Raw genomic sequence first — 15,743 nt, 5'->3', positions numbered from 1 at the left:
ATATATATATTTATTTTTATTTTTTTCAAGACATCAGTCCATGTGTGCAAGTCAGATTCAACATACACATTTGATCCAGCGTGGGTGGAAGCAAACGTGGCTGGTATAATGTGACCAACATACTGATGCACAGATCCAGCTGCCAACAAATCCTCATAACACAAGGGCAATCCGACACACTATGAATCACAGTCAAACAGGCACTGAAACTGGGCTATGTGGGACTCAAGCCCAGAGAACTATTTCCATACAGTAGCTCACCAGTGCGCTACACAGTGAAGCCTAACTGAGCTTGTTCTTCCAGTGTGCAGTGTCTGTTTTGTTTTTCCATTAGCCTACTGACCGAAGCCTTTTTCTATCAATAGTCTACCAACTCAAAGCACACTACATTTTTTGATTAGTGCTGATCAAAGAGCTATATATCATCATGTCCCCGAAACACCAGCGCTTCAGCAAACGCAAATACCAAGAGCCTTTTTCTCATTAACTCGCAAAAAAGTACCACACATTTTAACAACACATACAGCATTCTATGTTTCCTGTTCAAGGAGGCAGGATTTTATCATGTGCTACCCATCCTATTGAAGAATCATGAAAACCATTAAAGAATAAATAAAAAGTAAACATTTAAAAGTAAACAGTTAGGTGAATATGTTATGTAAAGGACACACTGTTACTACCTTCAATATAACAGAAGCAAACTATTTGATTAAAAAGTGTTGAGACTAAGGTGTCTAGTACCAAAAATAAACATATCCAAAGCGGTGTCTCCTCGGAAGCTGATGCTGTAATTTAATAGAGCAGTATCCTGTTCTAACCAGAGTCCAAGTTCCCATAATGCGCAGACAAGATACAGACAAGATACTGTAGTGACAGCTGCAGTCAAGAAAGCAAAGAGGAACCGGGTTTTTAGAATGTTGGAAAACTGGCAGAACGCTGGCTGCTTCACATTACTCGCATGCTTACAACGGAACACACACACAGATACACAATGAAAGTGTTTGTTATTCTTACCGTACATCGATCGTGATGATGGAGTCGCTCACTACAGACCCTTATGTTTTCTTAATGCAGCTTCATGACTAACACACACACAACCACACAAACACACACCACACACACAACACACCACACACACACACACACACACACACACACACACACACACACACACACACACACACACACACACACACACAACACACACACACACACACACACACACACACACACACACACACACACACCACACACACTACTGTGCCAAGAGGCACTAAAAGCGCACACAACCCACCCACACACACACACAACACGCTCACTCATCTGGTATAATGCCATGCACGTTTTCTTGTTCGCTAAAATGCGCACCGTGATTGGTGCAGAGCCTGGCTGGATGCACTGAATTACACACTCTCCCTGCCGTGCCGACACACACGCACACAAAAGGGGGCAGAAAGACAACGTCAGAGAGAAGCATGCCGTGATGACCTTGGATTTTCCTGTTTCCCTTCTGCAACAGCACTCTTTCTGAAGAGGGTAGCTCAGATCTCACATGCAGGAGCAAATACAAACACACCCACCTCACTTCTGACCATTTTTCTCAGTTGCAGAGAAAACAACAGAAAGGGGGCGGTTGGGGACAGAATAGGAAAGAAATATGCATCACAGGGATAGAAAGGGAGAAGACCCTCCTTTTCTCCCTCTCTCCACCCCCTGCTCTTTCCCTTCTCTCCATCATTAGCCTTCCCATGCCTCCTGCTTTACTTACTTTCAGTTTCCCCTTTTATGTTTGAACGCAACTTTCCATCACATCTCCTTCCATTTTCAAGCCCAATACCAAAATATCTATGCAATTATATAACCTTTTTATTATATTTGCTTTTTTTATGCAAAACTCTGAAATATTATCCTTTTCAAGATCTCACTATTGATTTATTCTCTTTCAGGTTTAATTTTCCAAAACCATAGCGCATAAACACAATGCTGTTCAGCAGCTGGCTCACTCATGACAGAGCTTCTCCCCTGCACATCAATGTACTTCTGCATGAGCAAACCGTATAAACCAATGCTTTTATCTACATTACAACACAGCTGTAAAACTGTGACAAACAGGGAACCAAATATTATGTTCACATAATTGGCTCTAATGCACAAGATTGCGGTGAAACCATGAAGCTGACAACACTGCAGATAAAAGCATGTGAATGAGTGCCTGAAATAATATGTATGCCGACTCAACCTTTTTGATTCCCTTCCTTTATTTATTTCCAAAAAGTACTTCCAAATATGGAATGAATTTTCAAGACCGACTATCAGCATTTAAAAAGTCATTTTGGAAACAATCTAAGATAGAACCAGCTTACAAGATGCAAGAAAGCAAAGATCAATTGTAAAGCTTGGTTTTGCAATTACCAAAAGTGCTCAGCTGATTGAACAAAGATAGAGTGGGCTCCATCAGAACCGGTTCAAATGAATTAAAAGATAAAAGATCCAGACATAGCTGTGCATCTATAGGTTGCATCCTACTACTGCATGGAAATGTCATCTATTGCAATTCACTGCAGCTTAGTATGCAATAATTGTGATACTTTTAATAAACTCCTTCAGGATAAGTTCATCCCTATGCTTACTGTGAAATCTGTTTTCCTTTTTTCTTGGGTTAAATAAAAGGGGTCTTGTGCGATATTTGCTTGAATGATCATTATAGTTTACAATCAAGCTTTGTTTTCCTCACTCTGGAATGCCAGTAATTCTGGTTGCCGTCTGATCAACAATATTCCCTGTGGAGATGTAAGCATCTCTTCCTGATGGAAGAACAAACATTTTTCTTATCCAACATAAAGCATTCACTAGCGTAAGACTTAATGAATCAGTCAATATTGAGACCCAGAGTGAATATGAATGAAATTTCCCTTTAATCAGTTAACACTGTTTAACAGCAACCTGGGCCAAGCACCAATCACAGCCAGTGTTCATTTTGAGGTTGGCCTACTCAAGTGCTTAATGACCCCTCTACAAACTACAAAATAATACAATGAATTGATTTCCAAGACAGGAGGCAGCTCAAAATTTTCTTTTAGGCAACATGACATTTTTGTCGGGCATCATGGAACCGTATGGAGAAAAGCGACATTTCAGTAAAATAATGTCCTCTTTCTGAAACTTAGAGACCAAGAAGGAGCCAGAGAGAGAACAGAGGAGGTGGTGTTGTCACTTACCCTTGCCAATGCGATGGTCCAGAATGGTACGACAGTCCAGTGCCAGCCTCTGAGAGGCCGGGACATCAGGCTCAGGCAAGGGCATGGCAGACAAACAAGCACACAACAGCCCGCAAACAAACAAACACACACACACACACACACACACACACACACACACACACACACACACACACACACACACACACACACACACACACACACACACACACACACACACACACACACACACTACTCCTTTTATAGACACAGAAAACCTCTTAACCAAAGCCAAAAAACAAATGCAACACGACAAGCAGCAGACTAAAAATCTCGTATTTTCTGGTTATAATATTTTCAATACACGTTTGAAAAGTAAGCCTACCAATAGTCACAAAAACATTTAACCGCTATCAAATTTTACTCAAATTTACTCACTCACATGCATCCTCAACTCCCCAACTTGGCTGCAATAAACATTAGACACACGCAAACAAACACATTCCATTAGTCAAGCCTGAACAGAAAGACCAATCCCAACTTCTGTGCAAAGTTTCACACCAACAAACATCCAAATGGACTTAGAGTCCCTGCTGAACACCAGCTTGTATGTCCCGGTCTTTAGGCTTCTTAGTAATTTATCTTGCATAGGAAGATTGGCCGTATTAACGAAGAGATTAGCGATTAGTCCTTATTCAATAGCAGCTCTGCGCTCTGTGTGCGCCTCTCTCATTAATAAACATCTCACTGACACAATGGACCTCACTATCCACCCAGGAGACACAGAGAGAGGGACACTGTGGGACAGCCATTCAGTCAGTGGGCTTGAGGTTTAAGGAATGAAGCCACAGCAGACGCCAACACATGGAACATGTCTGGTGAGGGATTTCTGAGCAAATTCACACATAACACATCACACACCACACACAAAAACATTGATGCAAAGCTTCTCTCACAAAACATTTTCACAATCCGCAATGATTCATTGTGGATTTGGCAGCTCAAACAACTAGTTTTATTCTTCTCAGCAGTTCACTTCTTCTGCAGAAGAACTTTTGGAGGGTTGTGATTATGTCTCCAAGGCGTAGTAAATGTGTTTAGTTTGATGTTGCCCACCTGTCATGTTGGATGCTAGTCACAAGGCGGCGTTGCTCTTCCAGGTTCACAGAGGAAGGGATATGTGTGGCACTTTAGTCCGGAACTGAGTCTCCACCGGCGCTTCGAAAATCAGGAAACCCGCTGGATTTTCTTTGGCCTGTGGTGAAAGTTAAAATAACCAAATTAGCCGATGCGCTAATAAATATTTGACACGTGAACATGTTTGAACCGTAAATATATGGGAAGTACCTTGTGTTAAGATTAACGTGTACCTGACCCGTGACAAACATGCAACGGTAGCTAACTTAGCTAATGTAACATCTTATTACCTATTTGGACAGAAATCCCAAATCATGCCAGTAAATTAATGTAACTAAGGTTAACGCTAACGTTAGCCATGTTAGCTCTTGCAGGTTTTCATCTACCGTTAACTTTGTCCTCGCGTGGTATCTTGGCTACGTGTTTCGACACTTTTCCCCTGATGTCGATTATTTTTAGACATAAACATTATCAAATCTAACAAGGCTAACTCATTAGTCGGAGCTTGCATTCGTCTACGCTAGTAAGAAAGTATGCTAACGTTAGCTAGCTAACTGCTTGACGAGAAGCCCCTGGCTACAGAACAACGCTAATTTTAGTGTCAACGACCACATTACTTACCATGTAGGCTAGTAAGCTAAATCAAAATCCTTAATGTGTGGCATAAGGACAGTTAACGTCAGCCACCTTGACTTAACTGTCTAACCGGTAACCTAACCGTTGAAGTCACCGTCTCTAGTTTACTATGACAGGACACAGTACATTCGGTATCAGACAGCTGTTACTGGATAGATGTTTATATGTGACGGACCCAACACTGGACAGCAGCTTCATGTTTTAGCATGCAGTCTGCGCCCAGTAGCCCTCAATATTTTTTACTGGATAAATATTGAAAAGATAAACACCATATTGTACAAATACGTGCTCAGATGTTTATGAGTGTATTAGGCTTTTTCAAGTAGCCTATAATAATATATGGATACTGTTACTGTTATTCTGCTCATAAGAGAGATGGAGGGATGTAAGGATGTTTAAATGTAAGATAAATGGAGGGATGTAAAGATGACTGATATTATTACTGATGTGTCAAATAAGCAACAGCCATTAAAAGTAATCAAAACATTGATAGTAAAATGTAAATCTATGTGGTATTAGCTACTTTAAATGTAGTATAAATCCATTGGTAATGTTGTTTCCAGTGTTTATGTTTTGTTGTTATACATTGCTTTCATGGTTAGGCACTTTTATTTCGAAGTAAAGCTCCACTTGCCTTTTGGGTCAAAGACACCATTCTTACTTATTAATTAGTGAATGCTGAACCTATTTGAGTATGCAATCCCCTTTTCATTTACAGTCCAGATGATAAGCCTTTTTATAGAGTTCAGTTATCCAGACCTCTCCCATGTGAACAGTGATTGCAAGAATTAATTTAAAAAGGCTATAATGCAATACATCAAATTATATTTTAAATCAATTTTCTGCAGCCTTTATTTGTGTATGGGACATTTTGCTTTTGTATGTCTTTTTTTCTACCAGTTGGTGACAGCAGTGAGTCGGGATACAAACCACAGACTGGATCTGTGGGTGAGTCTGATGGGAGATTAGGAGTGAAACAGTTGCAATTTCCTGAGGTTACTCTTGTGCATAAAAATTCTTTAATTGCAATAACGTTACCTAAAGTATTCGTTAGGACAATAGATCATCGATGGTGTACATGACATGTCATATTATCTGCCACCTTTATTGAAATCTGAATTTGGTGCTTCTCAGTGGGCCACTAAGGCATTTCATTCCCAGTGTATCTTAACCTTACTAAACCACCCGATCCATGTGACAGTATTTTTGTCCTCCCATGCTGCTGTCATCTCCTTTTCTGTTCAGCCCCCAGGCTATTGGTGCGTAATCGTTTTTTGAACAGGTTACCATACCATTTTACTTATGTTGAGTTAAGGGCTAAGCTAAAGCTCAAAACTAAGGGGTCTTGGCGGTTGTCATTTTAAGAGATATTTGTTACTGCAGTTTATTATTATCATTGTCTACTCTAATAATGCTATTATTAGAGATTAAATATATTGTGTGTATATTGTGTACATTTTTATATTGTGGGAAACGTTGCAACTTAAGAATTTCATTGCATGGTGTAAAATCTGTGCATATGACAAATAAATATCTTGAATCTTGAGTAGACAATTGTTTGCAGAACTTTGAAAATGTGAACCTCATAAAAAAATGAATTAAAAAGTTTCAGGATGGTTGCATGGCTGGACTACCAAACAGGCCTACTAGGGACATGCCCAAGAGTCTGGCTGTCCCGTAAGCCGCAGGGCCTCTGTGTGATAGGATTTTTATTCAAATGTATTGTCAAAAAGGCTAAGGGCTTGGTTAAAATTTTATTTTTGGAATATCCTTTACATTTACTATGAAGATGTCATAACATTAAAGCAAGCTTTACTATTACCATGCTAAGAGGAGGAGTCCATTGTTTCATAATTCATTCATGTGTGTTTGTTGAACACATCGAAGGTTTTGTGTGTGGTGCGGTAATCCCAAATTGTCAATTTGAAAGTGTTCTGGCACAATCTCTGCTCTGGTCAGCATCTGTTTCAGTTTGACCCTAACTGACCTGTACATGTCTTCACTTTCAAGAGCTCTGTGATACTGCCAACAAAGGCTTACATGCATTTACCGTCCAACTCTAGTGTCACGACACCCATGCTTACACAGAGCGTTTGTGATGCAACAATGTAGATCTCTGTGTCCAGTATAAGGGAAATGTTTGGCAAGCACATAGGCCAAAGGGTCAGTTCTGTTTCTGGTCTGGCTTGAGTGTGTGGGAGAATCAACTGATCAGTGGGCAGTCAGAGTATCCTTAAGACTATTTAGCATTTGGGTTATCAACCTCACAGGCACTCCAAATAGAGTCACTACTGTAAATGATATGACAGACATTCACAGGCTTTCAATTTGATTTCTCATAATGAACAAAAAGGCTGTGTTACATTATAATGATTTACAATTAAATTATAAAATGATTTCCCGGTTTCTAGTTACTAGTAAGCATGCTTACCATGTTTAAGAGAGCTATGCTGGTGTTGGTAGCACTTGTAGAACTAATTGCCTTAGACCTGGCAGCTATTTTAGATGTACAGTAATCAGCAAGAAAGGCCTGAGCTACGCAGTCACGGTTGGACAGATGGGAACTCATTAGATCAGCCTTAGGGGCCTGGATACAATTAGCAATGCCAGTGTCATAAACTTTAAACCAGCTTACAACCATTGGAACCACAGACTTGCTGATGCTATCAGCTCAGTAAGTGCTCTTCTTCATCAATACTAGGGGATATTTGTGTATTACAACACACACATTTAACCACAATTGCATGGGATATAATGTTCATAACATACAATACAAAAATATCCAACAATAACACAAATTTGTAAGAACATCTGTACATTGCTGACATAGCTTTCTATCATCACAAATCAGGTATAACACTGGTTTTAAATGCCTAAATTATGAAGTATACTGTATGTCAAGCCATATTATTTTGTGATGAACAACCTTTTTATTTTTTATCAAAATACAAAACATACAACTCTCAACATCTGCATAAAGCATAGGTTTATGCTCTATACCTCCTACCATAAAACCTGGGAAGCTAGTCTTCTCCCTTATGGCTGCTGCAAAAGGATAGGGCTAATCAAAACAAGCTATTGTGGATTGTCTATTAGCTTTTGACCATGCAATATTAATGGGACGCCTGATATGATATCATTGTATATCCTGCACTTGCTGCTATTGCACTTCTGGTTGGACCTAAACTGCATTTCGTTGCCTTGTAACTGTACCTGTGTAATGACAATAAAGTTGAATCGAATCTGATCTAATATTATGTGACGAGCTACACCCACAAATAAACCCTACCTGATCAGGATACATTTGAGAAATAATAACCTTATCTAATCTAATATTTTCTCCAAAATACTGGTCAGATAGATGTGTAATAGCCTGTTATGCACAAACCTGAATTTAAGGTTTTCAGGTAATCTTGTTAATTGTTCACCCTTGCCCATACTGACATAACCAAGAGCACAAAGGCAATATGGACAATGACATCTGATTGGGAGCAGAGTCAATTAAAAAGAAAATGCAAAAGATAGCATATGAATAAGCACTCGGTTGTATTGCCATTTAATTTGAATTGCCATGTCTGCTTTTAAAAGATTTTGTTGACTCGCCCAAAGGCTGAGAGCATTGCATTCATCTTGCCGTTGTCTTGTTGCCAATGATCTGCCAGCTTTGCAGGCAAGTAAGAGTGGCTTTCTGACTTATCAATCCTCTTTGCACTCCTCACTGCAGCTCTGCTTGATTTCATTTCAAAACAGTTCAGGTGTTGACCTACAATCCTGCCAGAACAGCACCACACATTTTGGCTGGATCTTTATCCGTTTTGGACGTTTCATCCCAGTGGGGACTATTTCCATTTTAATTTTTGTCTTTCATGGATTATGCCTTCATTTTCAAATCTGCATACAATTCCTGTGCCATGGAATCAGCAAAAGTGGATAATGACGGACGGGACAAGTATATCCTATGGCAAATGTTGGACATGACAAGAAGAAACACAATATGTAAAACATTACAGGTCAGTTGTGGCCACAAGCCAATATGTGTTTGTCTGCCAATTAAGTTGTTTGTATACTATAGGTGTTGCTACATTAATGATGTCTTTAGACTTATCCTCTTCTCCATTCACTTTAGAAGTAGGTGACATTGTGCCAGAAATCACTACTCTGATAGTCTTGTTTTCCCAGAAAAGGTTTGGACTATGTCATACAGGCTACCTGAATTCAAATAATGCGTATATTAAAATGTAATAAATAAGTCTGTATTTTATTTTAATGTTAGAGTAACGAGAGTAACAAGTGATCCTTCAACAGCAGAGAAACTTGAATGCTTGCTGTGTTATCAACAAGTCCATAAAACATTGCTGCCATATTACAGCTTTCACTCACACGTTGACTATTTTCAGTCGTAATGACAGCCTTAATTAAATATGCAACTCTTCTAATGTGAAGTGTTCAATCATATCCAGTGTGGGACGATCCAATTCTTGAAAGTGGACTTTGAGTGTGTGGGACAGCAGCATCAGGAGCCAGAAGGACCTGGAGGAGTTTAGCTCTGGGCATTAACCAGCTCAGGTCTAAATCTATTCTAAATCTGGCCAACAGGTAATTTGTTGGAAAGCTGCCTGTCTTCTGGCACACACTGTGTCAACACATGGAGCCCACCAAGTGGCTCTTGGCAACATGCTGAATGTTTGCAGCATAACCAGTTCTGTCCACAATAAACACTAAAGATGGTGGGTAGATTATATCAGGAGCCTCAAAGGCTATACAATCAAGGGCTGTTTATTCACACTCACAAAAAATCTTTTTCAAGATTCAGCATTCAAAATCAGTATACACTGCAGTGGAAAGTAACAGTATGGAAGATGTAGAGATGATGCAGTGGTATATCAGAAGGTGGATAAACTGTTAATTAAAACCAGCAATCCTAAAAAGGAAACAAACAGCAATATGAACCAAAACATTTCAAAGCTTTTCCAATCAAATTATAAATCTTATAATATATATAATTTTATACTGTGTATATTTAAAATGTTTAATTGTTTCTACACTGTAAAATGTATTTCCTTGATTCAAGACTAACACTATACAACGCAACCTGTATTAGTTCATAATCAATAACAAATTAACATGATTGAAAAAATTCTTTATGATCAATTATCGATCGTCGATTAAACATGCTCATCCCTAATAGGTTTTAAAAATCTGGTAATGATCTAACTTTTACAGCGCCTACTTTACACAGGGGTAAATGTGTTCTACCACAAATTATGATATTTAGCTCAATTTGTAACATGTCCATTTGGTTGTACTCTTTTGTTTTGTTTTATAGAAAAACGGTTTAAAAAAATTCAAGAACTGGCCCAACACAGAAAGAAACAGCAATTTAATACTGCATTTCCATAAAGTCGGGCGACTTACAGGAGACAGAGTAAAAAAAAAAAAAGAGTAAAATGACACTCTGGCATCTCTCCATTAGTAAAATGGAGTCGAGATATGCTGAATTTGAGTCCCATTGAGTCAAGCTCCAGAAATATGTCTATATCCTCCATTTCAAATAATGCAACTTGAAAGTGTCTTTCATTAGAACCCCTAACCCTATACAAAACACCCCCACCTTTTCAACTTCACCCCTCCATTTTGTAAGACTTTCTGTTAAAAATTAAGTTTTTTTAACCCCCAAAAATGTCAAACTCTGCACTCCAGGCTGCTGCCTCTTCCTGATCTAAGACCAGCAGATGAGGTTGGCTATCTTATCACCATGGTGACCTTCTCTGAGACAACACAGGTCTTCCCCATAGAGCTGCGTGAGCCGACCTGCCATACCATCACAACCCTGTCCCCGGGGCTGCGGCGGAAAAAGATGCTTTGGCAGAACGCTGTAAAACACATCATTAACCAGAAGGAGCTCAGCATCCAGGTGATGAAACCGTTGTTGTACTGTTTTTTTAATTACTGTTTTGTACATATTCCCCTCTAATTAGATATATGCGGTATTCTCAGAACCACTGCTAACTGAACTGAAACTCATGTTTTGATGTCAGTGCCTGACCATGTCTGTTACAACATCATGAACATGAATTTTTGGGCCACTGCAGTCCAGACCACCCATGCTGGAATAAAATGTTTAATTCAATTAATTTAGCTGAGCAAATACTACAGGCCAACAACAACAAAAACAACAACAACAACAACAACAACAACAACAAAAAACTACTTTCTCCCTTAGTGTCTAGTTATGCCAATAGTTTTGGTTTTAAAGTATCTGCCCAGTGTTTTAATACAACAGAGATAAATAGAATTTAATTTGTGGTGCTCAAAAATATTTACATACAATATATACGTATATAATTTTGGTGGCAGATAAGCAGATTGATATAGATATCAGAAAATCTGAGTGAATAAAATTAAAACCCACAGCCAATATAATGTATAGCCAAGCCTACCATATAGGCTAGATAAAAGAGACAACTTTCTACATGGACATAAGAAGAAGAAGAGGTGGACTGGTAGCTGGAGAGAGGCCAGTTCACCTCCTGGGCACGTCCAATGTGCTCTTGAGCAAGGCATGGAACCCCCCATATCCTCAGGCCGCCTGTTCAGCAGTTGCAGCCCACTAACTCGGACATCTCTCCATTTGTGCATGTAAAGGACCTGAGCATGTGTGTGTATTTCATGCCTGTGTGTAATAACAGCAGAGTATAAATTGTAATTTCCTCATTGGGGATTAACGAAGAGTATAAATTAAATAATGTAAAATAAATAAAATGAATCAGTGTGCTTTCCAACATAAATCCTTTTCTTTTTGGGAAAAGTGCTAGATCTTACAGTGTACACATCTGATTTTCTGTTGGGTTTGACAGGTGGGTGTGGAGCCAGCACGTAAAATCTTTGTGACTGATGCCTACATGGACGAGATCAACAAACAAATCCGTGACAAGGCCTCCCGGGGCGTCACAAAACGCCGCACCTCCACATTCAGAGTGCACCCTTCCCAGTCCCGTGGCTCCACCAGTACATACAACAGTAGCAGGGCTTCTTTTAATGAATACGCCAGTGATGCCGACTTCTTTGTGCACTGGGGCCACAGAATTCGTGGAGTCTGTATACCCACCCTGAGGCATACCTTCAAGTCTCAAGATCTGGAGAAACTGTACCAGCAACACTACTCCCACCAAAGACGCAACTCTCTAGCCATCACCAATGTAATCGATGCGGTGGCCAAATTACACATATTGGTCCTATACCTAGCACTGGCCCCTGAGGCGGTCACAGACACTCTGCGTGGCTGCCTGACGGGCATGTTCATGGTGTTAGCTGTAGTGCTGTGCATTGTGGTGTTAACGTACAGGGACTCCTTGTCCCCACGGTGGCTTCACTGTGCTGGCCTAGTTTGCTGGTTCTCGCAGACCACCCAGGTGCTGGGAGGAATGGTGTATGGACTGGAAAAAGACCCATCGTGGTATGTTTTGTTCACATTGTTTGCCACATACACGCTGCTGCCGTTACCTCTGCTGTGGGCCATGTGTGCTGGCTCTCTCACCTCGGTACTTCACCTTCTGGTGGAGATAGTGTGCCACTACAATGATGCTACGTTTCTGAGAAAGGTGAGGACATTTGTTTTCCAAGCCTATATTTGGTATCCATTTATCCATTTATTTGAACATTTTCTTTATTTTCACAATTATTTCACCCATCTCCAGCCGCTGATAGTATCTACAAACCTACTAAACACACATTTCCTTTTGATATCTCTCAATTTAATCGAAGAAAAAAAGAAGAAAACTAATTTTCCTATTTCTCATCCTCTTCTTAGTTCACATGCATTGGGTTACTTTTTTTTACTTAAAATGAGTTGCATGAATTGAATGAATGCAAAATCTCTCTCGGATGCAGGTGTTTGCCAAAGGCCTGCTGTACCTGGGTATGAACACAGCCGGCTTGTTCATCCACTACCTGACAGACCACGCCCAGAGACAGGTCTTCCTGGAGACGCGGCGCTGCATTGAGGGTCGCCTCAAACTAGAGCAAGAAAACCAGAGACAGGTACAGTGACTGCTGCCACTGTGCTATAGTTTAAACCTGGAGAATTATGAAGACAGGGACCTTTGTTGACTGTTGACTTTTCTCAAATTTCACCAAAAAAAGCCTCCTAAATTCCCTTCTGTTCTGTGTATAAACAAGCCTTTTGCTGCTGATACCATGTCAAATAGAATTTATCATCTTGCTATGCAGGAGCGTCTGGTTCTGTCGATCCTGCCTCGCTTTGTTGCCTTGGAGATGATCACTGACATGAGCTCTCTGGAAAATGAGCTTAATCCTCATGAGTTTCACAAGATTTATATCCACCAGTACAAAGATGTCAGGTACACTTACACACACACACACACACACACACACACACACACACACACACACACACAATGTCAGTATGTTAGTATGTTAGTACCAACAAGGCTTATAAAAAAGGGGTTTTAGGAAATAAGTTTCTCTTGGATGTTGTTTTGTTTTTTTAGGAATTTTTGTCATCCTTTTCGAATTGCAAACTCTCTACATTCAGTCTTGCATGTGTTCACTCGAACCAAACACATTAACAGGAATCTCTTACAATTTAAATGTGTATGTTTTTAGCATATCACTTCTTTTACTGTTACTGTTTCTCTCCTCTTTACAGCATCCTTTTTGCAGACATCAAGGGCTTCACTCTGTTGTCCATGAATCTGTCGGCCCAGGATCTGGTTCGAATCCTCAACGAGCTCTTTGGACGCTTTGACCGACTGTCAGATGTGAGAATTTGAACTCTTTTTTTGTTGTTGAGATAACATATGTTTATTTATTTAATTCAAATTTGTATTAGGAACACATTGGTGCACATAATAACGCACAACAAATATGCATCTTTTTCTGATTTTAATAGAAAATAAAAAAATAAAATATATATAGAAAAGATGGAATAACATACTTAAACATAATTGGAAATCCAGAGAAAATAAAAAGGAAAAAAATGGAGAATTAAAATTAAATTAAATAAATTAAATTAAATTAAAAATGAAAAAACATATATACAAGTGGTCACAATAACTAAAATAGTGAAATAATAATGATATTAATAAAAATGATAATAATAATACAGTTAATGTGAAAGAAAGACAAGCTGCAAAATATGTACTCCTGGAGAAAAATTTAAGGGAAAGAACATTTGAGTAGCTTAATCAAAAAATTAAAGGGAGGCTTAAATGAGATCATCATAAATTAAAGGTGCCCTGCCACATGTATTTTATTACTTTGTGGTAATGTCTAAAGTTTTATCATGGACTCTGTAACATTTTTTGTTGAGAAAAATGCCTTGGTTACTTTGTTTTTCTAGTGTGGTATAGAAAACCTGCAGGAAAACTCAATTTGTGCCAGTTCTCAATAATATTCTACGAGCTAAGCTGCTTGACTCTAATTGGCTAACAGGTAGCAAATGAGAGCCTAGCTATCAGCATCCTTTACCCAGCGCAACTGGGGCAATCTCATGAATAGTAATGAGCTCAGGCGACATGGCGTCAGACTGACCAGCTTTTGTAATTGGTCTGATTTCTCTCTTATTTCTTGTCAGTGGCTAGAGCTGACAGAGGAGGCAGCAGTTCATTTTTGACATTCACAACATTACAAAAACGGTTTTGTGTGGCAGGGCACCTTTAAGTAAAGTCTAATCTAAGTGAGGATATTGAATCAACCTAGGATGCAGAAAAAACATTTTATTGTTCTATCAATATTTACTTTCTCTTTTCACTGGTGTCTTGACGCTTTCTCATCACAGGAGCACCACTGCATGCGGATAAAGATACTGGGAGACTGTTACTACTGTGTGTCAGGGGTCCCTGAGCCACAGCGTGCCCATGCCCGTCATTGTGTTGAGTTGGGTCTGGACATGATCAACACCATACAGTCAGTCTTAAGTTACCGTAATAGTGTTTTTATGGGCTTGTCATGCTGACTCCTGCAAAAGGATGATACATTTATTTTCACTTCTTCATTATGTTATGTTATGTATGTTAATGTGCAGAAAGCACAAAAAAACATCACAAATTAGTCTCACGTCATCACTTTTTTTTTTTTTAACAATGTTTTGTAATTACAATTTTAACTTTTAACAACCCCCACCTCCATTTTCTTACAAACAAGTGCTATAGTCTTTTTTGCCTGTAGTATAGCAAAAGCAAGAAATGTATATTCTTAGGGTTTCAGATTTAGATTTGTTGGATACACGTGCAGCAATATTCTCTTAGGGTCAAGCTGAATGTTCAGAGACAAGATGAACATAGTTTTATTGATCACCTCCCTTTTTGTCACACTCCCCGACAAAGCGCATTTAGCCTCATTGCATTTATAACAAAGGTCAGGAATATTACTGTTACACTGTTATGTAGTTGTGTATGTCTGCATCAGCCAATCATATTGGAGTAGCTTCAAATTAGTGTTTGCTATTTGTTTCTGGGATGCGTCACAGGTCTTCGAGGACAATCGTTTTCCGAAATGTCCTCTTTTAAGTCCACCCTCCATTTCTGAAGTCTGGTTATCAATGTTTCTTTAGAGACAGATGCAAGCCAGTTATATATGGATGAGATCAAGCCCCTCTCATTGCAATTTAACTGCAAGATATAACGGTATGAAAATGTAACCTTACGGTTCTTGATATTCATCCATATTTGTCTTCATCTTATTTGGTGTTAAGTCGCGGGGGCAGCAGCTTCAGTAGGGGACCCCAAACTTCCCTTTCCCGAGCCACATTAA

General features: G+C 39.3%; 2 protein-coding genes across 7 annotated transcripts in view; one reads left to right on the top strand and one right to left on the bottom strand.

Moving 5' to 3' along the window:
* The window catches only part of efr3bb (EFR3 homolog Bb (S. cerevisiae)), a 33,042-nt gene extending 28,590 nt beyond the window's left edge, over window positions 1-4,452 (bottom strand). The window contains exons 1-2 of one of the 5 annotated variants that reach the window (XM_032542299.1): window positions 1,248-1,574; window positions 1,015-1,082 (exon numbers count right to left, since the gene is read on the bottom strand). In XM_032542299.1, coding sequence (XP_032398190.1) covers window positions 1,015-1,021 — 7 coding nt within the window. In that variant the 5' untranslated portion in view covers window positions 1,022-1,082; window positions 1,248-1,574. Of the gene's footprint in view, window positions 1-741; window positions 762-1,014; window positions 1,097-1,247; window positions 1,575-3,218; window positions 3,898-4,313 lie in introns of those variants that run through there. The other 4 variants (XM_032542298.1, XM_032542296.1, XM_032542300.1 and 1 more) reach the window with 4 other exon arrangements.
* The window catches only part of si:dkey-206f10.1 (adenylate cyclase type 8), a 23,839-nt gene continuing 12,052 nt past the window's right edge, over window positions 3,957-15,743 (top strand). Inside the window, exons 1-7 of one of the 2 annotated variants that reach the window (XM_032542294.1) lie at window positions 3,957-4,075; window positions 10,671-10,884; window positions 11,828-12,571; window positions 12,861-13,010; window positions 13,200-13,330; window positions 13,639-13,750; window positions 14,770-14,897. In XM_032542294.1, the coding sequence (XP_032398185.1) occupies window positions 4,062-4,075; window positions 10,671-10,884; window positions 11,828-12,571; window positions 12,861-13,010; window positions 13,200-13,330; window positions 13,639-13,750; window positions 14,770-14,897 (1,493 nt within the window). In that variant the 5' untranslated portion in view covers window positions 3,957-4,061. Of the gene's footprint in view, window positions 4,076-8,608; window positions 8,981-10,670; window positions 10,885-11,827; window positions 12,572-12,860; window positions 13,011-13,199; window positions 13,331-13,638; window positions 13,751-14,769; window positions 14,898-15,743 lie in introns of those variants that run through there. The other variant, XM_032542295.1, reaches the window with a different exon arrangement.

This window comes from Etheostoma spectabile, chromosome 18, assembly GCF_008692095.1.
Source record: "Etheostoma spectabile isolate EspeVRDwgs_2016 chromosome 18, UIUC_Espe_1.0, whole genome shotgun sequence".
NCBI lineage: Eukaryota > Metazoa > Chordata > Actinopteri > Perciformes > Percidae > Etheostoma > Etheostoma spectabile.
The sequence above is the reverse complement of the archived record's forward strand: the minus strand, read 5'-3'. Positions and strand labels throughout refer to the sequence as shown.